This window comes from Pelobates fuscus, chromosome 2, assembly GCF_036172605.1.
Source record: "Pelobates fuscus isolate aPelFus1 chromosome 2, aPelFus1.pri, whole genome shotgun sequence".
NCBI classification, from domain to species: Eukaryota; Metazoa; Chordata; class Amphibia; order Anura; family Pelobatidae; genus Pelobates; species Pelobates fuscus.
Window position 1 is genome coordinate 124,770,508 of NC_086318.1, and position 27,603 is coordinate 124,798,110.

Genomic DNA, 27,603 nt, shown 5'->3' on the forward strand with positions numbered 1-27,603 from the left:
AACATCATAAGATCAAAATGTACATATATTAATAAAATGAATTCAGCATTAGATTTTAATAATCGCAATGATACATGAATTTTGTCATCTAAGTGAGACACCTATGGGCCACATAGCTACATTACATCTTAAATGAAATATGTAAAAAGAAAAATTAAACTCACAGCTGGTCGGCTTGGCCGTGTAGCATCTCTGTTTTCTTCTGGCTTTGTATTAGATACTTCATGTGGCAACAAGGGTGATCCTTCAGGCTTATTGTTTCCTGCTATAAAATATCAGATTTATACACGATAAGCAATAACTACACCGTTAACACTCTCTTACAAGGTGTACTGATGATAGAAGAGATATATGATTATTTTTCTGTCTTTTCCCATGTTATTGAGTTGTCTGATTTCCCAGGTTTTTGGATGACAATATTTCACTACTACGGCATAATGTGACTACTTGATTGATTCCTAAATATCTATTCACTAAATGGTGAAATATATTGAGCAGTCAACCTACAAAATACAGGACAAAAAGAGAACTGGAGAAAATGCTCAACTTTCATATATCAGCCTAAATGTGCAATACAGCTGTGAACTCTCTACAAAGCCACTATGTAGTCAGTAACTCGCCCCCCAAAAATCTATTCCTGTCAATCAAAACATATAGTCATTGTTGCACTCTTAAAGAATGTTTTACTCCTATCTTAACTAAATAATCAGTTTCAAAATTAATCGTAATTAATTTTCTCCTTCATTTAGTCTGCATATTGATAATTAAGTGGAATAATAAGGTTTCAGCTTGAATGCACTCAATCTTTGGCATTTAGATGAAAACCTGCCTGATGAGCGTGGAATATGAATGATCTTTCCAACAAGGGTCTTCTAAATAGTCCCTTAGCATGCGTTCTGTGATTTTAATATTCTAATAGACATGTTCAATTAGTTTCTGTCCAATTTTAAGTTTGGACAAATTTCGGCAATTCGGACATTCGGATGCTTCTGAATGTACGAATTGCCGAAGTGCCGAATTTCGGAAGTGCCGAACCGAACTGAATTTTGGAAGTGCCGAAGTGCTTCCGATTTCTGAAATGTGTCAAAACAGGAGAGGGAGGGAAAATTAGAGGGATGATGACATAAATCTAACCCTAATAGGGTTAGGGGTAGGGTTGGGGTTAGGTTAAGGGAAGGGTTAGGGGTGGGGTTGGGGTTAGGTTAAGGGAAGGGTTAGGGGTAGGGTTAGGGTTAGGTTAAGGGAAGGGTTAGGGTTGAGGTTAGGGTTAGAGTTAGGGGTAGGGTTGGGGTTTGGAGTAGGGTTAGGCTTAGGGAATTGCCGAAGTCCCAAATTTCAGATTGCTGAACCTAATTACCGAAGTCCCGAATTTCGGAAGTGCCGAACCAAATTTTTTGCCCATGCACATCCCTTTATTCTAATACTGTCCTTTATTATGTCTGACTAGTTTTATAACTTTATTTTATTTTCCAACCAAAGTCCCCAAGATGTATTTTGGTTCAGTGAAAGAATGGCATCATTTTGGCTTGTTCTCTGCAATGAAAGTCACGGTTTATCTTGGCACTCTTGGTCCCCTATTCCAGGTTCCTTGGTGCAAGTGGATACATGTGGTTCATTAAATTTTTTTAAAAGTACTTAGGGGTACAGAAAGCAAGAAGGGGAGATACAGAGTGCAACAATGACTATATGTTTTGATTGACAGGAATAGATTTTTGGGGGCGAGTTATTAACTATATATATATAGTGGCTTTGTAGAAAGTTCACAGCTGTATTGCACATGAAAGTTGAGGATTTTCTCCAGTTTTCTTTTTGTTCTGTATTTTGTAGGTTGACTGCTCAATATATTTCACCATTTAGTCAATAGGTATTTAGGAATCCATCCAAGTAGTCACATTAAGCCGTAGTAGTGAAATAATATATCCCAAAACCTGGGAAATCAGACAACTCAATAACATGGGAAAAGGCAAAAAATAATCATATATCTTCTTTTTACTATGTTTTTTTCTTATTCGATTCACTGCAATTCTGTGTTTATTGAATAAACCTGCTAATAGCTTTGAAGATATCATAAATCAGTGCTTCTCTACTATCGCTGCGCATGTGAGTTGTATTACAATGCTTCTCCCTGAAAATCTTTCTATTGGCCAGGAGATTATCACTACTGAAAAGCTGGGGCAAGGAACTGCATCATGTGCCCTTATTACAAGGCTACTTTATTTGTGAATCGGTGAAGTCTGGATTGTTAGCAAGACAAGAATAAAAACATCTCTCCTGCATCATCCCCAAAAATCAATCAATCAAAACATTAGAAGCATCTGCCTATCATGCTTCAACTTAACCCCTTAAGGACACATGACGGAAATATTCCATCATGATTCCCTTTTATTCCAGAAGTTGTGTCCTTAAGGGGTTAATCAGCAATAAGTCTAAATACAAAATCGCCTTTTATAAAATATTTCAATGTTATTTAGGACGTTTTTGTAACCTGAGCGAAAATTATATATTTGGATACAAACTGTCTGATTTGTAAGGGGATCTGTACTATATTATGACTTGAATGCGTTTCTGGCACTTAGATGTTAAACCTTTCAACAATTTAAAATACCATTGAACTTTTTGCAAATCAAACACACATAAGCCAGACTTTGACCTCATGTACACCCACATTTGAAAAAGGTTACATTATGCGTAACATTGCAATCCGTAGGAAGCCATGCCTTTCTATAGCAGCGATATTTTGTTATATGGAAATGCAAGAGACAGACAATACTACACAGAGATGTTTTTTGCAGATAATGTAACACATGGGCTTTTTAAAGATCCCATTGTGATCTTCTGTTCTAAGACAAGCACTCCGCTGGAGATGGGGTGGGAATGCCAAACAAAACACATTATTTCTGTTTTTTTTCCGTTATAGCAAAGAACATGTTTTATTAATAAAATTCACTCTGGTTCAATATGAAGCTCTCCACACACATGGGAAAGCTGAAAAGAAAGTCAGAGCTGCGCTCCCACGCACACATAATCCACTCCAAGAGCTGCATGTGGGTGTAAGAGCACAACCCACAGCTATTAAGTCTGTGCAATGACAATGCAGCTCTAATGCTGGCAGTAGACTTGATTTAGATCATCTGTGGGTGTATCCTACATTTCTGAAAGCCAGGTTGCAAAGATTAAAGTAAACCTTACCTCGCACTCTGTTTCGCTCACTGGATCCTGCTTGGGATCCAGGTTGAGAGCCTCCTTGGGAACTGGGCTGGGAACTCGGAGTGCTGGAACTAGAAGAACTTCCGCTGCTTGTCCTCTGTATTGGGTTCTCTATAACCGTCTCAGTTCTTCTCAGATCAGGGTTGCTTGTTACATGATAAATCAGTAAGTTATTGGTCAAGGTCACGGACAGGCAATAATAGAGCAGTGAGCAATACTTTAGTTATTTAGTCAAAAGGACCTGCAGAATCTCCTACAGAAAGTTTCCTGTCTTCTATATGCCACCAAATATAACATGCTCTAAAATCTCAAGCTGTTTTTTTATAACTGTAAAATTGATGTTTTAACCAGTAGCGTGCCAGAAAGGAAATCACTGTTTCCTGAACCTAAGGCAGACCTGCCAATCACATCACATATTGCAGTAACATGCCTTATCATTATATTCCACAAGGTAACACAGAAAAGATAAATAGTTGTGAATGACGGGACAGATGCCTAGTAGGGCATAACTGCTGATTTTTAAATGTGATTTGTTTTTATCCCTATAATAATATTGCTATTTTCATTGTAATATGTGTTCCTCTCTGAAAGTGAGTCTGTTACTGTATACACATTTTAAATAAACTTCACACAATTTCATCTCTGTATTGTGACCACAGAACTGCTATAAAATTTATAGATTTCTGTAAAAGCCTATATATGCCCCCCTCTTTTGTAATTTAAAGGAACATTGTAGGCTTCATTAATGTGGTTGTCTGGAGTCACGTGGCAGCGTCCTTCCATTTAACGTTAAACATTTTTTAATATCTTAATGCTAATAGAGAATCTCCAGCAGCCCATCCCATCTATGCTACCTGGCCTGATGAGGAAGCATTAGCCTGAGCAACAATAGGCAGTTGTGACTGGCCGAGAATGTAAGCTGACGACTTACAATCTATCACAGTCCCCATTTCTTGGATGGATTTCGTATTGCTACAAGATGTGTAATCACTGCCTTAGCCATATCTCCAGGTGGCCAAGGAGCACTATTTAGGGTTAAAGTGCTGACTGGCAGTCCTCTTTGTCATAGCAACTACATCCTATGCACTGTAGATGCTGTGATTCTTTCTCTGGCAAGTTTATCTCATACATTGTTAGAGGGATATAGAAGTGGAGTGACTAATGTCACTTCATTCAGATTCAATAAAATCGGCATTAGGTCATTATAAGGGAGTACCCCCCTACTTAAGGAAGTATTCCCAAACATGGTTAACTCTGCAGGACAAGGTGAGATGTAGGTGGGAGTGGAAAAGCAGGTTACATTAATGTAACACCAATGCATCTTGCAAGATGGAAGGTGTATAGGTTTAATAAGTTATTAAGTAGCAGAGAAAGCAATTAAATATACCAGTGGTCTTTGTCCTGTGTAAGAACTAAGAACCAAAGCAAAGGTGCACTCACCATGGGACCAAAACAATATTACTCAACATTTAGCACTTTTCTGCAGAATAGAACTCATTTTGTGTTGATAAATAAAACCATGTTTCTCACGATATACTTAACCCGGCTAATATTTTTAGATAATATTCCTTCCATGGCACTCACTTACCTTGCTCTAATAGGCTGAGCACCAAGTCGGTTTCCTAAGTTGTTACCGTTCCCTGTACAGGTCTTTCTTGCTAATGCAGGAGATATGGAAGTCGTCCTTTGAGGCACCTGATATAAAAAAAAAAAAAAGTTAATGTTGGGATTTGTTCTGAAATATGTTGCCAAAACCTCTCTTATTTTCTTGTTTATTACAGCATTATAAGAAGGAGCACACAACACAAGTTGCATTCATACACTGAACAAAATAATAAACGCAACACTTTTGTTTTTACCCCATTTTTCATGAGCTGAACTCAAAGATCTAAGACTTTTTTTATGTACACAAAAGGCCTATTTCTCTCAAATATTGTTCACAAATCTGTCTAAATCTGTGTTAGTGAGCACTTCTCCTTTGCCGAGATAATCCATCCACCTCAAAGGTGTGGCATATCAAGATGCTAATTAGACAGCATGATTCTTGCAAGGGTGGGCTTTAGGCTGGCCACAATAAAAGGCCACTCTAAAATATGCAGTTTTACTGTCTTGAGGGGATCCGAAAACCAGTCAGTATCTGGTGTGACCACCATTTACCTCACGCAGTGCAACACATCTCCTTCATATAGAGTTGATCAGGTTGTTGATTGTGGCCTGTGGAATGTTGGTCCACTCCTCTTCAATGGCTGTGCAAAGTTGCTGGATATTGGCAGAACCTGGAACACGATGTCGTATACGCCGATACAGAGCATCCCAAACAAGCTCAATGGGTGACATGTCCGGTGACATGTTTTCAGCTTCCAGAAATTGTGTGCAGTTCCTTGCAACATGGGGCCATGCATTATAATGCTGTAATATGAGGTGATGGTCATGGATGAATGGCACAACAACGTTCCTCAGGATCTCTGTGCCATCAAAATGCCATCAATAAAATGCACCTGTGTTCGTTGTCCCTAACATACGCCTGGCCATACCATAACCCCATTCTGTCATGATTGGCGTGGCTAAGGAGGCAGGCTTATGGTGCAGAATACTGCTAAACATTTATTTTGTGCAAAAACTATAAGTATTTGAGCATAAAAAAATACAGCATCTTAATGAGGCCAACCCCTATCAAATGCATTAATGTTGTATTGGTGGCCAGAGTGTCCCTTTAATGGAGAGAGAAGGTAGAAAAAAATGGGCAGGAGATAGGTAAAACACACAAAAAATATAATAATGGCAGGGTAAAAAGGGGAAACTCCAACAAACCTATGTACATCACAGGGCTTGTGAAACACAAGTCAACCAGGAAAGATAAATCATATTATATCATTATATCTTGTCAGGGTGTCATGCAATTTTAAAATATAAAATATCTCTTTCGAACATAATGATAGGCAGGATAGGAATATCCAGTTTATTTTATGGGGGTCAAGATACCAACTAGAGAAAAATGTAAATACATTCTCAATACACAAATAGATATCATGTAGGCTTGAATAACAATGATACTCTCTTTCTGTGGGTTGCAGTAATCTCCAGGGATCTGATAAGGATTGTTCCCTAGTGGATGTCTCGATAAGGTCCAAATTCTGATGGGAGCACACAGTATTATTCTTTGCAAAATGATCAAGGAATCGATCTAAAATAGCATTAAAGTAACTGTCTGTAATGGTAAATCTAGAAAGGGATTAAAGTTTTTAGACTTGGGGTTATTTTGCTCACTTGAACCGTGTACATTCAGTAGCCTAACTCTCATTCCGATCAGTGTGCCAATAAAAAGTAAATACCTGCCCTGAGATAAGAGATTAGTCTAAGTATATCAAAGGAGACACTTTATGTGAGAAAATGGCAGCAGCCTGATAAGCATAGTAGCAAATGAACAATCTACTTTTTTTAAATTATAGGAAATAACACAGAACTCGGTCAAATATCGCAAACCCCTTCCGCCATCATACTCCCCCCAAAAAGGGGGCATGGAGAAGACAAACACTAAGAAAATGGGGGAAAATTAACAGCAGTTCAAGAAAATGGAAAAAAGAAACCCCAATGTTAAGTAATTACATGCAGCAAAAACTCAAACATGTAGCACCTACAGTGCCCTCCACTATTATTGGCACCAATTGTGCCACACATATATTTAATGGAACACTATAGGGTCATGTATTCCTGACCCTATATAGTTAAACCCACCATTAAGGTGGCTTCTCCGCCCTCAACCCCTTTAAAAATAATTAAAACTCATCTTATTTTCAGCGCTGCACGGGTCCCCCGGCGCTGGACCTGCCCTGATGACAGCATCAGAATTGCTGATTCTTAGGGAAAGCATTGGATTGGCTAAAATCAACAAGGAGGCAGGATGGGGACGGGGCAAAAGTCGTTTGGCCAATCAGCACTTCTTCATTAAGATGCATTGAATCAATGCATCTCTATGAGGAAAATTCAGCGTCCCCATGCAGAGCGTGGAGATGCTGAATGGCAGTGCTGCCTACAGTGCAGCACTGCCCTAGGAAGCATCTCTAGTGGCCATCTGAGGAGTGGCCACTCGGAGGTGTCCCTAGGGGCAATGTAAACACTGCCTTTTCTCTGAAAAGGCAGTGTTTACATGAAAATGCCTGCATATAATGATTAAACTGTAGTTGTTGTGGTGACTATAGCGTCCCTTTAACAAAGATTTTGTTTTGTGAACCTGTGCTGTGTTTGCAATTATTTTATGTCCATGAGAGCAGAGCATTTCTGTGTATTTTTTTAAACAAAAGATCAAAAATGTTAAACAATAAAGACACATTTTCACAGCCTTCTTTGCTCATAATATAGGCACCTATATGCCATTAATGTTGTGACCTGGTTTTCCTATGTCCAGTGGATTTATGTTCATTATAATTCGATTTCCCATTTTTATCATGCATACATTATAGGACTTTGCAAATAATTCCTGTAGAGTATTCAATGTCCTTAGAAGCCTCCCTCATATCCATTGCCTGATGGTTAGAATGAAGCACATATGTTTGGCCTCCAAAAGTTGCTGTAGGCAACAGGTATCAGTTATAGTTCCTCTGTAACTATAGGGAGAAAGACATAATGAAACCCTAGTCTATGTAAGTGGGGGCTTTATGGGCTTCACATCTTGTTTCATTGTTTTGTGAAGTGTTGTAGGAAAGGAAGGGTTGAATTCGCACTCAAAGAAATGTAGTTGCTGCCACTGAAACCTCACTGAACTTGATTTCAGAGTCCATCATCAACAGAATGGCTAACTGGAATTTGTTAACTGGTACCTTTGGTGGAAGGTCTTCTTCCGGGCGTAACCATGAACTACGTTCAAACTTTTCAATACGAGGCATCAAAGGAGGATTTTCAGATGTTGGGTCAGAGTTCTGCCTTGGCATCTCAGGGCGATGAGAAACGATTCCTTCCTGGAAGCCAGACATTCCCTTGGCAGATTGTTCATGCAATGATTGAGAGGCCGACATGGATGATCCCTGGGTTTTCACAGACACCAGGAGAGGAAGTTGCTGTGAAAGGAAAATAATATTTTACTTACCAAATATTCAGCCATGGTTTTCATGAAACAAACATTTATTTACCTTATAATTTTAAACTTCATTACTTATTCCAAAATGTAAGGGGACTCTGTTAGCACCATGGCAAAGATGATGTTGCAAGGACCCGAATTAAAGGCCAATTAGAAGTAGCAGTAACTTTAAAGGTTGCTTAATTTCTTTAAATTCTAAATGTGTTTTTTTTTATTATAATTATTATTATCTATAGAATGTATTGAAAAGTTGTGTTCATGGTGTCACACAAAGTGTCTTTTACTTAAAGTTGCATTGTTACATTATTACTATTTTCAGCCAAGCAAGCTAGAAAAGCTCCTCTTAAATCCCCAATGGCATTATGAGGCCAACAACCAAAAGGAAAAGAATGGTCTGCTGGTCATCATTTTTAACCAAGTTTAAATAAAACAATATATAGCTTAACAGAGCTAGGCAGTATTTAATATCCTACATAAGGTTGTCTAGTCAATATTAATCAGTTTGTGGTGCTCAAGCACAACATTTTAGAAATGATTTGTCCTAGCTAATCCATGGTAGATTACCAAAAGGGTTGGCTCCGCCCATTTGTCTGTTCACGACAGGAAGTGAAATTATAAATACTCCTACCAGATAGGTTCTCCATTTTATTTTTCTGTCTACTGGCTATGCACAGTTTCTTCTTTTTCAATGTTTACAGTGTTCGTTTATGATTACCAGGCTTTCACTTTTAAAAAGGCACAGCCAGGAGAGTTCAGATTCTCTCATCTGGAGATTCCTTTTAGTGACCGGGGGTCTGACCCTTCAAGCATTTTCATGCAAGCACTGCCTTTTCACAGAAAAGGCAGTGTTTACCTTGTCCCCTAGGGATAGCTCCAATGGCCACTCCTCATATAGTCACTGGAGGTGCTTCCTGCGGCAGTGCTCCACATGCGGAGCTAAATTGTCAGTGGCATGGAGTGTCTCCATGCGGAGCTGAATTTTCCTCATAGAGATCTATGCCTCCTTGCCAATTTCAGCCAATCCAATGCTTTGCCATGGCAAAAAAAAATTGTAAATGTCAGCATGGAGGCATATCGGGGGCAAGGCCAGCACTGGAAGACCCGCAAGGCACTGGAAATAAGGTAAGTTTTATTAACTTTTAAGGGCATTAACAAGGGACAAGCCACCTAAATTGTGGTGTTAACACTATATAGGGTCAGAAATACAGGGTTGTGTTCCTGACCTTATAGGGTTCCTCTAAGTTTGTTCTGTCGTGTTTCAGGTAAGTACATCAGCAGTATAGATTTTCTATTATTATAAATATGGAGTTTTTAATGTTATTCCAGTTACTTAGTAAAGGGTCCCATTATAACAAATGGGCCACATTTAAAAGGTCTATTATGCCTCGTTTCCACTAAGCGGAACTGTTCGGGTCGATACAGTTTGGAAGGGTTAGAATGGTCCAGCCTATTCAGGTGAGCGTTTCCACTGCAAGTCAGACCGCCAGGGGCCATGCGGGGTTTAGAGCAAATGCCTAGCGTGTCATTTGTTGTGAGCATTGACGTTTTCATGTCCGCCAATCAATGGATTGTATAGTGTGACGCTAGTAGCTCCGCCCTAACCGTACAGTACCATTTCCTATGGACCTTCGTCTGAAGGGGGACCAGGAATGGTGCGGTTTGGTTCGCTTGTATGGGCCACTTTCATAATCAAAACACTCAAAATAGCGTACCGTACCGAACCGTTCCACTCAGTGGAAACGAGGCATTAGTGAGCATCTAAGTAGGTCTTATGCACCATGTGTTGGCATTCTAGAAATGAGTGCTGTTGATGACTATACTGGCTATATGAAGTCTGCCTGTGTACTGCAGTCCTTAACATGTCCAGAAGTCTGCTTCAAATTCCATGTTGGCCTTTGTTTATAACAAGATATGTGTCAATGATAACAGGCACTGGTGTATTTTAGCACATAAACAGTCCTTCAATGAAAGAATGAAAGATAACCTTGGTTCTGTACAATCATCTACTCATCTGTCTCAGCACGTGTACCTATTATAAGCTACACAAGTCTGGATCTAAGCTGACACTTGTTCTTAACAATATATGTGGCTTTCAATTATTGGCACATGTGTCCTTCAGCTCATTAACATTGCCTCCTTCAGAGAGTGGAAAATAAAGTCTATAGGCTACAGAAGCCTGAAATTAAGCCCATTCAGTACTTAATAATTATATGGCATTAATTTATTAAAACATGTGTTGTTAAAGGTAGGTTGTCGTGGAAAAAAACAACTTTAGCTAAAATAGCTTACATTGCTATCAATACATTTATATTTATATTTAAGAATAGTTTTTTCTCCCATCTGACTCAATTCCTTGGCAGATGCTAAATGTTGAGGAATTAAGAGATAGGTTGAGCAGAAGAGATCTCTAACAGGACGTTCATCTGCTTTCCACCCATAGCAACCACAGTGCATGTGCTGTGGCTGCTATGGTAACTCCCTAGCTGGCTAGGAATGGAGTGACATGATGGTACTCAGTTGAGACACATAGCACACAGGCAAGGAAGCGAGTGTGCTGGCGTCATGGAGCTTTTTTGCCCTGCTCGGGCCTCATTAAGAGAATGGGATGATATGACATTGTATTACTGGCACATGTGGCCCTCAGCATGAGACATGCTTCTTTTGTAGAGTGTGGAGGATTTGTGGCATTGATTCCTACACCTGGTCTCCATTAGAGAATAAAAGGAAACCTTTGTTATATTTCTTTATTATGCTTTGGGAAGTCTTTACTTGCTCATAGACAGACAAGAAAACCTTTGCTTTTGCATTGCAAATAGCAATCCAATCCTGTTTCTTTAAGGTTGCAAACTAATTAGCCACTATAGATGCATTGCAGGTGTTACTGGGCCTTGTCAATTACTTCCCACTGAGAATAATTTATTTCATACATATAAGTATTAAATTAAAGTGTTAAACCCACTTTATTATGATTACAGGTTACACAGCTTGAGCAATTGTTGTGCACAAATGAATAGGGAGAAAAAAAATGTATTTGTGGCAAGTACGTGAGTACCTTTTGTATTATGCTATTGTTTAGCTTGCATGCACCTTGTGTTCTGAATAGCTGGTGTAGTGTTAAATGGAATGGTGAACACAGGCTGTGTATCATTCAGGCGCAGGAACCTGGGAGACTAAAATGTGAATGTTTTACATAACTTAATTTCTATGCATTTATTTTAAAAGAGTTACTCCAATCAGCTGCAGAACAAGAAGCTGTGGCCATCATCAGCTCCTGACAGTCCATATGAGACATGAAAGTTATACAGAATTGACATTAGCCCGCGTGGAACTAATTCTGATTGGAGTAACTCTTTAAAAATAAATGCATAGAAATTAATATATGTAAAACATTCACATTTTAATCTCCCAGGTGGAGGGCAAAACAAATTCTTGCACCACTGGCCTCTCTACTTTAGTTCTGCTACTGATCCTACCTTTATTATTAGTTATTTTAAGGTGCTTGGGACTTCGGCCTATCTGGTATTTTCATAATTAATTTTCTTAAACTTTTTTTTATTTTTATAAATGCATCCAGCTTGGTTATAGGAGTTAACAGATAGGGATAATTATGACAAGATAACAAAACAATAAACAAACACTGTACGCAATATATAATGTAACAAAACAGGATATAGATCCATTAGTTTTCTATCAGTCCAAGGACAATAACAAAATCATCAACAAAATTCTGATTTTTTTTCTTATGACAGGTACACTGTAAGTTGGTTCATCAAATATATAACATTTGTACATTGTTCCCATTTACTTGACTTTGATGTTCCTAAGCTAAAAGGGAAATTATGTTTTCCTTCGCAAGATGCATATTTTTGTATATTTATTTTTCTTAGATGTACAGATCAAAGTGTAGGGAGTGATTGTTTTCTTGACATCTCGGAGAATAATATGCCAAGAGTCTATCTCACATCTGCACATGTGTGCTGGTCCGGGATTCACACAGATAAGGCAAAGTAATGTGTCGTGTTGCTTTATTGTAAAAAAAATATTCATGGCTCTGAATTGTTTGTCAGCCGTTTCATCTAAGAGCAGGGAAGGACAGGACGTAGATAAGAATGTTCAGTGAATAAAACAGTCAGGAAAAGACTAGTGTGAACAAACTAGGAGAAAATAGGAAGCATTATAAATATTGGCCATAAAATGATTTTCATTTTCTGGTAGATGATATTAGAGGATACAATACATTTACAAATCTCACCAAATTTCCCCTATATGTTTATATAATCCATAAATAAACTGTAATACGTTTAACGTCGGTGTGGTTTCCTTCTTACAGAACAATAGTAATCTCTGAAGTAAATTTAAGGACAAAGTAATATTTAAATTTAAATTTAGTTTATATAAATCACACTTTCTGAGACCAACAAATCACAGAAATAAAGAGATGGGATACATTCTTTTAACTTAAATGTTCTTTCATTTTTACTTAGAAAGTTGTCTAGAAGAATGGGTTATATGAGTGTGGATTATTTAAAAGTATTTGTTTCTTTTTTTTTCCTTTAAATCAAATTTTTATAATAATAATAATAATTTGTCATCATATTCTTCAGCAGTGGACAAGTATTAAACATGAAATCCGAGGAATTTATGACAAAACAAAGTAGACATCCAGGAACAAGCAGCGACAAGACGACAGCCCTGATCAAACAAGTTTGATGTAAAGCATATAGATTCAATTTACTAAAAGGGCAAACAATATATTCAATGAGTTTTGCCGGTGGTGTTCTCTACATCCAAACTATCTGTACCAGGACACCTTGTACAGATAGTTTGGATGTAGAGAACACCACCGTAATGGATGTGTAACAATATAGCAAGCAGTCTTGTAAGTAAAAGTTGGACATGCCAAGGACGACAGAAGACAGTCAAAGCTTGCTGGTTGAGCAAAGGAATTGAGATGAATATTTTTGCTCTTTAGCAAAGTTAAAGGGGTACTATAGGCGCACGGACCATTTCATGTTATTGAAGTGGTCTGGGTGCAGTGTCCCTGTCCCCTTAACCCTGCAATGTTAAACATTAGAATTCAGAGAAACTGCAAAGGTTTTCATTGCAGGGTCAAAACTAGTGTGGCGGTGGAGTGCATGCCTGCACCTGTGCCTTGTACAGACCATATTAATCGCTCTCTCCAGTCCTGCGCTCAGCAAGGAAGTAAAAGTGAGAGCTGGAAATCTCAGCGACTGTGCTCGGACTCCCTCATTGAGTGCTGGAGCTGTGATGGGATATAGTAATATGATTTGGAGACAATGCACACCACTATCTGACCACCAAGTAATATTTTTAATTTAATATATTGCATATTTGGCATATGTAAAATAAAAATTGCTCTTTTGATCGGGTGAGGCACCCCCTGCCAATGTGCCTTAACCCCTTAAGGACCAAACTTCTGGAATAAAAGGGAATCATGACATGTCACACATGTCATGTGTCCTTAAGGGGTTAAAGCAGCTGTCTGTGTGTGCCGGACATGGCCTATGGATGAATATAGGGGGATATTGCTTATTAAGATTAGGTTGAAAGTGGTGAGATAGTGTTGTGGCGAGTATTGTTTCAGACCACGTTTTATGATAGGAAAAGATTTTTAAATGCATGAAGTTGAGAGAAGGTCCTGCTTAGTTTGCAGGTGGGCAGATGGTAATTGAATAAGATGTGCTAGAAAAGTTAATAGGAAATCACAGAATAGAACAGGTATGGTCAAGTGTATTGCTACATGTGTGACTTTAATCCTCTAACCAAGTGGGGAGATAACAGGACAGTGGGAGGAAAAAATAGAAAGGAATCTCAAGGCTTTAGAGCTAATAGGGTAATGGGATAACACAATAGCATGCAATGGGAGAGGTAATTATGTATACTTTCTGAATAAAATTAATTAACTATTAAGCCTGATTGTCTGTGATATGTGGTGTTATTTTTTTAGATCATGTAACTTAAATGGAGTCGGACCGCAATTCATTAACCCTTCCAAATCTGTCAATCTTCGCAACAGAACAGCTGGACCATATGTCAGTGAAAATTAATCATTTTATTGTTTTAATACACATGTTAGAAGGCAAATGATGGAAGCACAGGTACATTTATATTGTTATTCTATTTTATGCTCAGCAACAGCCAACTTGGCTTCATTTTAAAAGTTTGTCATCCAAGGCAATACACTGTAGAATTCTACCTTAATCTGCTTCCTGTTTGATCTCATTTTGCGTCATTAATGTTTATTTGTGTGACATTTCCAGGTACTGGCAGAGGAATAAGCAGTTATGTTAATAAGGCAATTATTTAATACTCTACAGCAAATGGTGCCCTTGTTGACATTAAACCGGTGAGTCATGTCTCCCTAATTTCTGTCCTATAATGAACGTAGTATAATAAACAAACAACATAACATTAATGGTGACATTTTCATATTACTTGTTTATATCAAGTATATCTTTAGATCCTCTCAAGATGTAATGAAGCCTATTAGACTGTACACTGCCCTTATATACATGCTGGACTGGCATATAATACACAGCAAAAAGTGTAGAGTTGTAAATTTAAAGTATTTCAATATGGAAGGACGGGTAAAGAGGGAGGTAAAATATTGCATCTCTCAGTTGTATTGGGTCTTGGATTTGTTCTCTGATGACCTGCATTAGGGGACACCTGGGAAATGTCACCAATCAGCAAAGTGTGAGCGCATCATTGGACATCCTCGCACTGTGCACAGAGCTATCACAGCATTTAGCCCACACTCACAGTGTTTTAATGTATTATCACATAGTTACAAAGTAACAAAGATCACAGTAGAGACTGAAAGAAACACAAACTTGCACTATATATTTTCCTGCTCTTATCAGCATACTATTCTAACCTTTCCCCTTCTAAACATTAGTTATTAGATTTGCAGGTATAGATTTGAATGACCAATATCTCCGGTAAAAAGCCAGCCAAATGGGCATAAAACTGCCTTTTCATCTGTCTAGTTGCGACTGATCAGCATGGCAGTCAGGCCCCGCCTCCACCATTGTTTATTTTTAATGTTGGTAACAGCACCTACACTGAAGTGGTCATGGTGCTTGGACTAACCCTTTACTGCAATACAAAAATCTGCCACAGATAACATGTTGATGTAAGGCCTATTTATATTGAAATATTGAATTTATACATATGCCCATAATTAAAATGTAATTTATTCTATTCATCCATTATAAAATGTATACTTTTTAACTGTAAAAAGGCTTCACAATATTTTTTTAAGCAACTTATGGCTATTCTTCCAGGAAACAAATTTAACAAAAGTGCGATGTTATCAAAGGTGCAGCGTGCGGACTGCTCTGTGTAACAAATCCAGAAAGCATCAGAAAAGTTTAAACTCTCACCAAAGCAACCATATTCAGCTTTTGCTTAAAAGCCTATTAATTATTTTTATGACAAAGCCCTACCTCGCATCATTTACCAATTGGTGTTCTTGTCATCTAGCACGGTCATATTATGCTCCTTTTAGTGAACCATTAAGTGAAATTGACTGCCTTCAATTCATAGGAAGGAGTTCTTATCCAGTAATGTTACAATGGTTACTTTTGACCACAAAAAGGGAAATCTTTTAAAGGATTTATTTTAGAGCTATTGCAGCAGATTTGACATGAGCTCTGTAGCTAACAGACTTTAAAAGACTTTGCATTACCTGTGGGTCCAGTTGTCTGTGCATGGGAGGTGTTCGTGCAGGCTGTACGCCACTGATGCTAAAGGATTCTGATCTTGGAGGCAAGTTTGGATCAGATATCCTGTTAGCGGCTTTATGCGGCATGGCGGGAGAACTCTGACGATTGAGTCGGGTACGTTCCTCTACCTGAGGAACAGAAGACAATCCAAATAAGCCTTACAAATATATCAAGTGGGGTCTTTCCTTTGAAGCTATTTCACACTTTCCAAACCAGTTCAATAAAACATGACAAAGATGGCATTTCCCAGCTACAATAACATGTCCTTCTTTTAATTATTTTATTAAAATGCAGGAATTATGATCAGGGACTGATCTGTGAAAATGCAATTGCCTCATTCCTATGTTTAAGTACCCAGAGGTCCGAAACGCGTTAGGTTTCCACATCCGGTTTCTCCTTTTTAGCGTGTAAGTGGAGTTTTCATGTCTCCTATTACTTATGAAGCTTTTTTTCATGATGTATGCTCTATGCCACTAGCAGCAGATCTGTAAGCCATGTTCTATGTATTCTATTTTGCATCTGCAGGAACCTTGCCCAATGTTGACCGTGCAAAGAGCACAAGGAGGGACATTATAATATCCAAAACAAGGCGTTGAAGAAATGTTATTATAACATTATATTACAGTAGTATAGGACATTATTAGCCCTTTTAAACTATAAAATTGCCATCTAAAGTTTCAGGTACGGCTAATAACTAAATACAGTTGTTACACATGAAATACATGCAAATAATTTGTTTTACCGGTCAGCCATAATATATAGAAAATTCACTGTTTGCAAATGACGAAATTTGACATTACTGGGTTGGAAGTTGATACACATAGCTTCAAAGGACAAAAAATAGATTTATTGAGCTGAACTTGCATGTGAATACAAATATCACTGATCCGAAAACTATGGACTGTGAGAGGGACAGCAGTGATGGCATTCAACATAAAACCGTGCAGGTACTCACAGTGGACGGGCGTTAAGGAATTCAAATATATATTGGAAATGAAGCCATAACCAATATCACAGTTCAGTTTAACCTCAATAATCAGGATAATATTTTTTCTGTATGAACATACATATATACATTGCACAGATAGATGCTGTTGGAAGCTTAGTCCAATGGATTTAGGCTTTGTATTTTATCTTTTGAGACTGGTGATATCAATCAATCAGCTTAAAATTGCTATTTTCGGGATTTGGCCCTTGGAATTATTCTAGCCAGCTGTAGAGTACTTGCACAGTTTCATCCCTGTGAGATACATTGTATAGCAGCTGATCATGCAGACAGACACCCTCTTTCCTATATCCAGGGAAGTGTCCTCAAGCCTTCGGTTCTTATAGAAGTTTCTAAGGAAAATAATCATATTGGTATACAGTACACCTCAGAAAGAAAGATTTAAAATAAAATATATATATATTTTAATAAAAGACTGGAGAAAGAGCAGAAATTGTTAATCCAGATTTCACCACCACCAGGTCACCTTCAGAAGTGTTAGGTTAAATACAGAAGTTCTCTATGCAGTTTAATAGTAGCTCCACGCAACAAGGAAAACTCATTTATGTTCCTATCTCCTTATCATTGGTTTCCGATTTTCTTAAAATTAAGCATACAAGTCACCTAACCTCCAGACTGTACATACATGGTATGGTGCAACTGATTAAACTGGCAAGCCACTGCATAAGAAACACTTTTTTAGTTTGATTAAATCCTGTTTTTAATCATACGGAATTATACTGTTTGCTTTGCTACATGTAAAATTTAATCTCGAGAGTGCCCATTACCCATACAAAATCAGAATAGGTTGTCTGCTAGTAACGTATACAACACAAGAGAAAAAATAAATTATGAAATTTACTACTTAAGACCTAGGTAGAACCAGTTGATTGCTCTGACGTTAATCATTAATGTTCGTTCACTGGAACCATAATCACTACTTGTTGTGTTGTATTAATAATGAGAATGTAGCTATAATGGATCATGCAAGACACATATAGCTGTGATAGCCACTGGCACAGAATTGCAAAATAAAAAGTTAGCACAATCATTTCGGTTACTAAATCCATTCAGGAACAGATGTTCCCTAAGGTTTCTCATAATTTATTTTATAATTATGATTATCATAAATTGACACAATTTGGAGCTATAGTGGACAATAAATGAAGGACAGGAATACCTGTACAAAAATGCTACTAAAAGACTGCTAAGGAAAAATTAGTAATGGCGAATATACATATTAAAAGAATACAATCAAAAGATGGAAGATTGACGATTGGAGCCAATGAAGAAAAGGGCGGTAATGTTTACAAAGACAAAAGTCAGGGTATAAAACCCATTGAGACAGCAGTTAGTAACCTTAAGCAGACAAACACAAAGCAAGAAGGCCAAAGGACAATCGAAAGATACACCACAAATAATCACCAAGATTATATTCAGATTTTAGCCACTGTGGTTGATTATTAGAAGGGTTTAATTTATGCTTTTAGAAGCAGATATAAAAATGTAGTTAATGGACAAGATTTCAAGACATATACTAATCATGCATGACCGCTGTGTCAGTGAAGTAACACCTAAATTTAAGGAGAACTTGGGAAAAGTTTTCCAGTGCTTTTTATTTTGTTCTTCACGATTGCTTGTTAAATGGTTCATGCATGTTAATTTGGGTACAAATGTGAAACCTCTCGTGACCTTGTCAATTGCTGCGTCCCTGGCTGGACTACATCCTTGTGAGCGGGACCCCCTAAGGGATGTTATTGATTTTCTCCCTGGTCCGTTCTCTCGTGAGTTCACTTGGAGTAAGTATCTCACTTCATCAGCTAGAGAATGCATTTCACTCTGTGTTGCTTGTGCCCAGGGCCCTGATTTGGAAATCTGAATTGTAGGCAATATAATGGATGGAGCTAAGTTGTTGATTTTCGCACGACCTGAAGCTTGCAGGTTCTGAGAATTTGGCCTACTTGAGGGCTGCCAACTAGGAGATGCATCTTTGGTTACCAAGGGCAACTGCTGTTCGATAACAGAAGTATGTTGCTGCTTAGTTGGTAGAACAGGCGAATTACTAAGAGATCGTTGTTGCACCTGAGAGTGGGATCACACAAAATTATACTATTACAACACAACATTAAAACTCACAATGACAAATCAGATTAATAATGGAGCATGCACATGTCACAGACCGCTACAATGTAAACTTATTTACAGTGACATTAAAAACTTTATGAAGGTTAATTTCGTTAAGGTCAGTCAATGCCTGTGATGATGGCTGGTGACATGCAGTAATTATTACTACTGGACTAAATCTTTACTCATTTAAAAAAAAAAAAATCATATTAAGCAAATTCTTAGTAACACATTCCTTTAGTCAAGGGTAATTTTTAGCTTCTGCCAGGCTCAATTTTAATCGGAGCACATATGTCTGAAACAATCTGCCAATAAAACTGATATTAATTGGTGTCATGCTTGCAAAGCAGTTAAAATAGCATAATAATAAATATCATCAATATGTCGGTTTATCTACTAAATCAGGAATAAGTCTCGTATAGTGATGAATTATTGTAGATTTTTCTCCAATACTAGATTCAAAAATCTAAAAGCCACTAAACCAAAGTAGATAAATCATTTTTTTGCTGTATATTTAATTAATTTTTTTTCCCTTAATTTATTATTCTGTCTTTATCAGATATGACATTAATTATGGCAAGAACGTCTTACAGGATATTTTTAAATAACGTTTTTTAATACGGCACACAATGCAAATTCAGAACCTCTCAAAACCTTCCTCGTTGCGGTATATCCATGTGTTGGAGCTGTATGCATCTATGAAATGTGCTTTCCGTTCATGAAATAATAAAATTCAGTGTACTGCCAAGAAATATTGCAGAAAGTGCCTTAATATTACACAGGCCACTTATGTGTGGGTGTTCATCTGTACAGGTTTTACTGCTACATATTACAGAAATCTCTAGGAAATAGTTGGGAAAAATGTAAACTTCTACTGATGCTTAGACACAAAAAGTGCACACATACAAGAATCAATTCATCAACAGTTAGCAGTATACAGTGAAACAATATGTTAGCAAACGCTTTGCAGCAACATGAAAATATACATAGGTTTAAATATGTCATGCTTCCAACACGTCATCACATCCACTTCTTCACTGGGTTTATATACTGCAATTAAATTGCCCTTTGACAAAAAGGATTTCTCGTTTTGCTGCATGAGATGAATACCATACCTCTTTTGCCCAAGCTGGTTTTTCTGCAGGGTTTAGTCCCTCTTTGTAATGATAAAGAGGCTTCTTTTCGGATGCCCGCTGCTCTTGTTGTCTCTGTTGTTGTTGCTGTTGCTGTTGTTGCTGCTGAAGAGACACTAAGTAGTCTCGCTCTTGCTGTAGTTGTCTTTGTAGCCTTTCCGCCTGTCTTTGTTCTTCTAACTGTTTTCGTTTATATTCCTTTCAGAAAAAGAAACGGCATTAACAGTTAAAAGATGGTCAACAAACTAGCATGTTTTGTTTACTGCTGCAATACAACAGTATTTTAAAGCTAGTAAACTATGATGAAAATGGAACTCAGACGGAATGCTTTGGGAGTCTGATCAGCAGGAGCAATAAATGAATGAATAAATGATAAAGGAAGTGATTTATCATTGCAAAAGTAGGAACATTTTGGAGAAATAAAGTAAATAGCCAATGCATCTTCAGGTCTTTATCTTTATAGAATGGGGAGTAACCACTCAAAACTGCTCTAAACTAGCCTTAAAGAAACACTATAGGGCCAGGAACACAAACATGTATTCCTGACCCTATAGTGTTAAAAAAGCCACGTTAGGTCCCTGGCCTTCCTTAATCAAGTTTTTAAATATCACCTTTTTTCCAGCACCACGCAGGGCGCTGGCTCCTCCCCGATCTGCCTCCTTGGCTGCAATCGTAAAAACTGACAATCTCAGGCAACCCAATGCTTTCCTGTTGGAAAGCATTGGTTAGTCTGAGATAGTCAGTTTTGATGATCTCAGACAATGAGACGGGGTGGAGTGTGGAGCCAAAAAACACCATGGTCAATCAGCATCTCTTCATAGAGATGCATTGAGTCAAGGCATATCTGTGGGGAAAGTTCAGCATCTCCATGCAGAGCAGCACTGACCCAGGAAGCACCTCTTGTGGCTGAGGGATTGCCACTGGAGGTGTCCCTTTGCAGCAATGTAAACACTGCATTTTCTCTGAAAAGACAGTGTTTATATGAAAAGGCCTGCAGGGACTGACAATACTCACCAGAACAACTACATTAAGCTGTAGTTGTTCTGGTGACTGTAGTCCCTTTATTTTATATTATCCATGATATTTAGTGAGCCATAGAAAGCAAATGGAAGCTGCCCTTCACTTCTTTCATTTTGTATTTGTAGGTACATTGGCATATACTTGGTCTTTATAAAATGCAGTGGCAGTTTAAAATCCTGTTAGGAGCCCAAGCTGTCAATCAATATTATGCTCCACAAAGTTACAAAATAAAAACTAAAACAATTTCCAAGTACAACTGACAACGATTTAGTGCCAAATATGCAAAGAGTACGAGGATTGGCAGCACTTTGCATCTTATCAACTACTAGGCTCTTCTAAAAACACGGTCCTCTTTGATGTTTGGATTTAGCAGCCTACATGTAAAACCGCAATGACTCCTAGAAAAGAATAAAACTTTCCATGCATATCCCAAATAAATGGTGTAACTAGAAGTATTGAATCCGCAGGACTGTAACCATTTTTAATATGGTGGATCAGAATGAAAGAAGGTGTTTTTGCAACACAACATGCAGGATGCAGGCAAACTCAAATGACGCAATTAGTGAGAAGAAGCAATGTTTCAGATGGTGCACAAACACACAATGGCATCAGCACACTGTGATAATGGCTCCCGTTACCAGAAGTAGGGCTTGCTCCTGCAGTAATTGTTGCTGCAAGATCTCTAATTGTCTCTGTTCTTCCTCTAACTGCCGCCTGATGTACTCCTGGCACACGCAGCAAGCGGAGGAAAGAAAAAAAATGAACGAGAAAACCAGTAAGTCACAAAGAAAAGGTTAGTAGTGTGAGAAGGAAACACAGTTAGGTTCTCTAAACATGACTTTGCTTTGTTCATAGTAAAAATCAGGGACAGTTCGCCTTTAAATCTGAGATCAGGACATAAATTATAGCTACATCTATGGGTTTTCATTGAGGCATTGCGGTGCTCATTAAATAACATATAATTAAATATACAAATCTAGAGACACACAAAATAATGATATGCCTAATTATAATGTAAGTTGGTTCAGTTAGTGCAGTGAATGCCTTGACAATTTGTATCTGGATGAATAAATATTGATTGCTTATAAGCATAAAATGAGTTCTAAAAGGCAATCACTGCTTGCTGATTGCAATGCTGGTTGAGAGGGCTTTATTATATTCAGAATAGATATGCACAAATAACTGTAGCCCCAGGAATGTAAAATGTTAACCTGCTTCTCTAAAGTAAACAAAAGTGCACTACAAAAAAAAAAAAATCGCGTACATATTACTAAGTACAGATCAGGCGTAACTATTGGTCATGCGCATCTATGTTGCCTATATTTTGGTGTAGGGAACAACAGATAACTAATCCTGACTACAAGAACAGAATCTTCATTAATAGAACATTTCAGGCTCAACCTTTTGAGATCTAGAGAGATGAGTAATACATCAGAGAGGATGGAAGGTGTGAATAGTTTAAAATAATAGCAAAATATTTTGACCCAAATAAAATGGGAGTAAGTGAGACTTGCCAGACCTTCTCATGTTCTGCACGCCTCCGTTCTTCCTCTCGACGCATCTGCTCCTCGTAACGTCGCCGTTGATCTCGTTCCTGTTGTTTTCTTATCTCTTTTTCTCTTCTTTGCTGCTGAGTAGGAAAACAGTTAGAAGAAGAAAACATTCAATAAGAAAACGTCCGCTACTATAATATTGTATTTATTTTTTACAATTAAACAGCAAACTTATTTTCCCTATTCCAGATGCTCTTAATATTATATTTGTTCATTTTTCATGGCATATATTGCACAAAGAGTAATGAATCGAGATAGATCACCAGTTATTAGATTTTTACTTTTCACTACAAACACATTAAAGGTAAAGTAATGAGTTTATAAAGGTCATCCGTTTACAATGGTGACATTGAAGAGATATGAGGTATTAGTAGGATGGAAAGGGCAGGAAAATATTCAGCTGGGAGGATGAAGGTAAATGGCACAAACACACAGCTAAAAATATTATATAATTGGTTAATATTATTCAATTATTGTACGGATTGGAAGACATAAAAATTAACTTGATCAGGGGGTGTGGAATCTATTTAACTTATCAATGACAATGAAATGTCAATTCTTGAGGGTCATAATCTCCTACACCTTTTATAGTCACTGATATATGGTTTATAGCTATAGTTCGTGTTTTAATCTCTCGCTCTATATAAATATGCAAAAATGAAGTGGGCGCACTCGAGGGATTTTAGTGAAAAAAAAACTAGTATTTTTTAAATGCATATTATTGCATATTTATTTTTGCATATCTACTCAATGTGGTTAGCACCAAGGTAAGAATTTTCTATTGATACGTAAAAGGTGCGTGCCAAGCCTTCGGATATATATATTATATATATATATATATATATATATATATATATATATATATCTCTATCAGGGGTAGGCAACCTTTTAGCAGCACTGTGACGAAATAAGATTGTGATGTCCTGTAGCGTATGTTGCTGTATTCTGCTTGGGTTATTTATACTGCAGTTGCTATGCATTGTTGTATTTGTGCTTATATGAGCCAATATATATGTTCATGAGTAGTTTGTGGTATCGTGTATGATACCTACGAATGTGGGTTGTGTATTGGGGATGCTTGTGGAATGGTGGGTGAATGGATGTCACATTGTGTTTGGTAGTGTGTGTGTGTATGTGTGGGGTTGTGTGAGGTATTGTATGTGAGAGGCTTCATGTGGGGTTGTGTGCATGTATGTGGATTGTTGGTGGTGTTGTGTTTGTGCGGATTGTGTGTATGTTTGTGTGTGGGCTGTTATTTGTATGAGGGGAGGGTTATTCTGCAATTCTGTGTATATCTAGCAGTGTGGGTGGGTTCCAGTGGGGACCCTGCTCACCAGGAACAAGACAGCAAAAAGAGCTGCAATAGCTCCTCTGGTCTGCTCTACTCCAGTGTGAATTCCCATTCACTGTTTGTCTCTGGCAGCCTTGAGTGCCGTGCATGGCACACGTGCCATAGGTTGCCTACCCCTGATATATTATAGATTATATATATATTATTTTGTTCAGCACATTCAGTAAATGCATTGTTGTACATTAAGTTTAAAGGGTACCTGTCATGACAACTTAATCTTAAATGACAGATAAACACATTTCATCTATATACATTGTGTTAGCAGAATTTCCAGCAAATGTCTAGATTACTCTCAAATCAGAGGTTAAAAAACAGCCTTACCCCCCTCTTCTCACTCAGTCTGTACTGGTGGTGCACAGAGATAAGAAAGAAGGTTGTACTCTGTATGTCTGTTATTAATAAATTCCCTCCTCTGGGCATGCCTCCAGCTTGAATATTGCCTAAGGGAAATCAATGCCTGCAAGCGGAAGTAGTTGGAAGGGCTGGCTCTTTGTCAGAGCAGCACCAGCAGCAAGAACAGAGAGAGGAGAGAAATAGCTAGAGAATTTATTGCAGCAGCTATTTACACAATGCATAAAACAAAGTGTTGGGGACTTTTAACCTGTTATAGGAAGTAAGTCTGTACTTCCCAAGCAGGTATATGCAGGGGGAGCATGCCTACCAACGTTCCAAAGAGGACCACTTTAAATGTGGAGGTGTGAGTGAGTGTGGGGTCAGGAGCAGAGCTGTTATGATACATTTGAGGTGACTTACTAATAATGTATGCAACAAAAATGTAACTGAGAACACAACCAATTAACTTTATTTAAACAGACTGATTTATAAACATATTTATTGTAATGTACAAATAGATTACTGTAACTATTTCTGTGGAGTTCTGTTATGCACTTAACATACCAACAATACGGAGCTCTTGGAAGAGGGGGAACATTAGGATAGTAAAGATGGACAGAGATTTGCTGTCCAACATAGGAATGGTCCCTCCAATTAAGAGGTATGGAGTGGTGTGGTGGAAGTATATTGCAATGTGAACTTTTAACTCTATTAAGGGAAGAATCATTTAATTGTATTATATGAGACATACCAGATGGTTAGAAAACTGCAAAGTAGATCGCCATTAGATGGCATTTACAATAATTTAGAAAAGTTAGTGCTGCAATGTAAACATTTATCTGAAAATGCAATGTTTTACATTACAAATTTGCAAGGAATCTAGGAGCCAGCAAATAAAGTTAGGAGCCAGGGTTTTCAATGTAAAATATGCAATTCTTAAAGGGCTATAGTCACCAGAACCACTACAGCTTAATGTAGTTGTTCTTGTGTCTATAACCGGTCTCTGCACACTTTTCAATGTAAACCCTGTCTTTTCAGAGAAAAGGCCATAATTACCTTGTTGCATAGTAACACTTCTAGTGACAGTCACTCAGATGGCCTCTCGAGTGCTCTGCGTGGAGGTGCTGAATGTTCCCCATAGAAATGCATTGATTCCTTTCATCTTTATGAGGAGATGCGGAGTTTTGCCACACATGCGTAATAGTCTCCCAATGCTTTCCTATTGGAAAGCATTGGATTGGCTGAGATCATCAAGATTAATGATCACAGTCAGGGCCAGCTGCGGTGAGACCAGCACAGTGTGGGGGAAAAAGGTGAGTAAAAACCCCTTTCCTTTGTGATTAGAGGGGTACAGGTCACCTAAACACACCCACACTTACTCACTGACAGACACACACTCATGGACACACACACATTTACCGACACTCACTGAGACACACACACACACACACTAATGTTACCACCCAGCCTCCCTACCTTTTGGGCTAAATGGGCCAGCAAATCCCTGGCGCCAGGACAAACATCCTAGTAGCCATGGCGACCCTGGCGCCTGGGATTTGTTGAACCCTGTTTTACCTTGCAGGACTAAAGGCAATAGCGACACTGTACCCAAACCACTTCAATGAGCTGAATTGGTCTGGGGGCCTATAGTGTCTCTTTAAGCACTGCATTAAAATAAATAATTTTAAAAATTATATATTATCAAGTTTAGGACCAATGGTATAACAGCAACCACTATATGTCAAAACACTCTGAAAATGTCCCACTGAGGAAGATGCCATATGCAGGCTATTTTTTTCAGGGAACTGTAGGTCGATCGAAGGAGGAGATTTAAAACCAAAGTTTGTGAAGATGCCATTATTGTGGGACATACAGCATAAGTAAACCCTATGCTGCGACGTGTATCAGTGGTGCACAGCCTTGATCCTAGCACTCATTCTGAATGACAGTCCATTATCCTATAGTGATTTCTACCTTTTACCCAACAATACATTTCTTAAAAGGATTCACACTATTAATGTGTTTGCCTGAGGAACCGCAGAGTCAAAAAAACCTCAATATGAGACTGAATATAACTTAGGCATTGAAGTTATTTTTCTCCTAAACAATGCCATTTTTTATGAATGTAAAAACCACTAACTATAGTAAACACCTGATTCTTAAAATTTTGAATACTTGTACTATGTAGACAGACAAATGGTATTCGTCGTTGATCAGGGTGCACACACATGTATACGCTATACATTCTACACACATTATAAATATATATACTATGTTTCATTTGAACTATAAACTGAAAATATAATATTTGATGTAATGCCCCTTACACCTAACAAATAATAATACTGTTAAAATAAAGTCATTGAACAATACAAGAAAATAAATTTATGGCAGAGAGTGTCACACACACAAAAAGTATAATGCCCATTAAATTAGATTGAAATCCAAGCAATGAAATGGACACTACACATCTCAATAAAGTGGTCTGAGTGCCATGTCACTGGAGTTTTAACCCTGCAGGTGAAAACACTGCATTTCTAAAATAACAGCAATGTTTAAATGCTTCTAGTTGCGGTCACTCGGAGACCATCTGATTGGCACAGTGCAGCGTTCTGCTGCGCATGAGTACTAGCCTCCCAAATCTTTCCTATGGGAAAAACATTGATAATCTCAGCCAAGGAGGTGTGGCGACCGTGGAGAGAGAAGTGCGGTGTATAAATAGTAAACTTTGCCACCCATTGTGTTATCCATAAGGGAAAGTAGTCCCTACTTAAAAATAAGTATAAGGTGGTGGAGAGGTATTTGAGATGCCAAAATAAAAAAAAAACAGATCACATTTAATATAACCCATATAATTCCAAACAGAATGACAATTTTAAAAGTTTCTTTTAAACACTTTACATTTCTATACTATTGCCAATTTTGAGATAGAAAATGCTTGAGGGAGTTGGAAATTAATAAAATAGTATTAATTATTTAGTCCCATTTTGCAGCTTTTTGTGCCTACGAAAGTGAATTAGATAGTGAAAAGTTTATTAATCTGTGTACGATAATTTATTAAACGCTTACATAAGT

The 27,603-nt window shown here is 37.8% G+C and overlaps 1 protein-coding gene across 14 annotated transcripts in view; it reads right to left on the bottom strand.

Moving 5' to 3' along the window:
• The window catches only part of TNIK (TRAF2 and NCK interacting kinase), a 269,661-nt gene that overhangs the window by 37,502 nt on the left and 204,556 nt on the right, over positions 1 to 27,603 (bottom strand). For 4 of the 14 annotated variants that reach the window (XM_063442669.1, XM_063442667.1, XM_063442662.1 and 1 more), the window contains exons 13-21: positions 22,811 to 22,921; positions 21,930 to 22,016; positions 20,254 to 20,469; positions 18,707 to 19,096; positions 15,993 to 16,157; positions 8,025 to 8,261; positions 4,796 to 4,902; positions 3,190 to 3,353; positions 165 to 265 (exon numbers count right to left, since the gene is read on the bottom strand). In XM_063442669.1, the coding sequence (XP_063298739.1) occupies positions 165 to 265; positions 3,190 to 3,353; positions 4,796 to 4,902; positions 8,025 to 8,261; positions 15,993 to 16,157; positions 18,707 to 19,096; positions 20,254 to 20,469; positions 21,930 to 22,016; positions 22,811 to 22,921 (1,578 nt within the window). The remainder of the gene's footprint in view (positions 1 to 164; positions 266 to 3,189; positions 3,354 to 4,795; positions 4,903 to 8,024; positions 8,262 to 15,992; positions 16,158 to 18,706; positions 19,097 to 20,253; positions 20,470 to 21,929; positions 22,017 to 22,810; positions 22,922 to 27,603) is intronic. The other 10 variants (XM_063442666.1, XM_063442663.1, XM_063442672.1 and 7 more) reach the window with 7 other exon arrangements.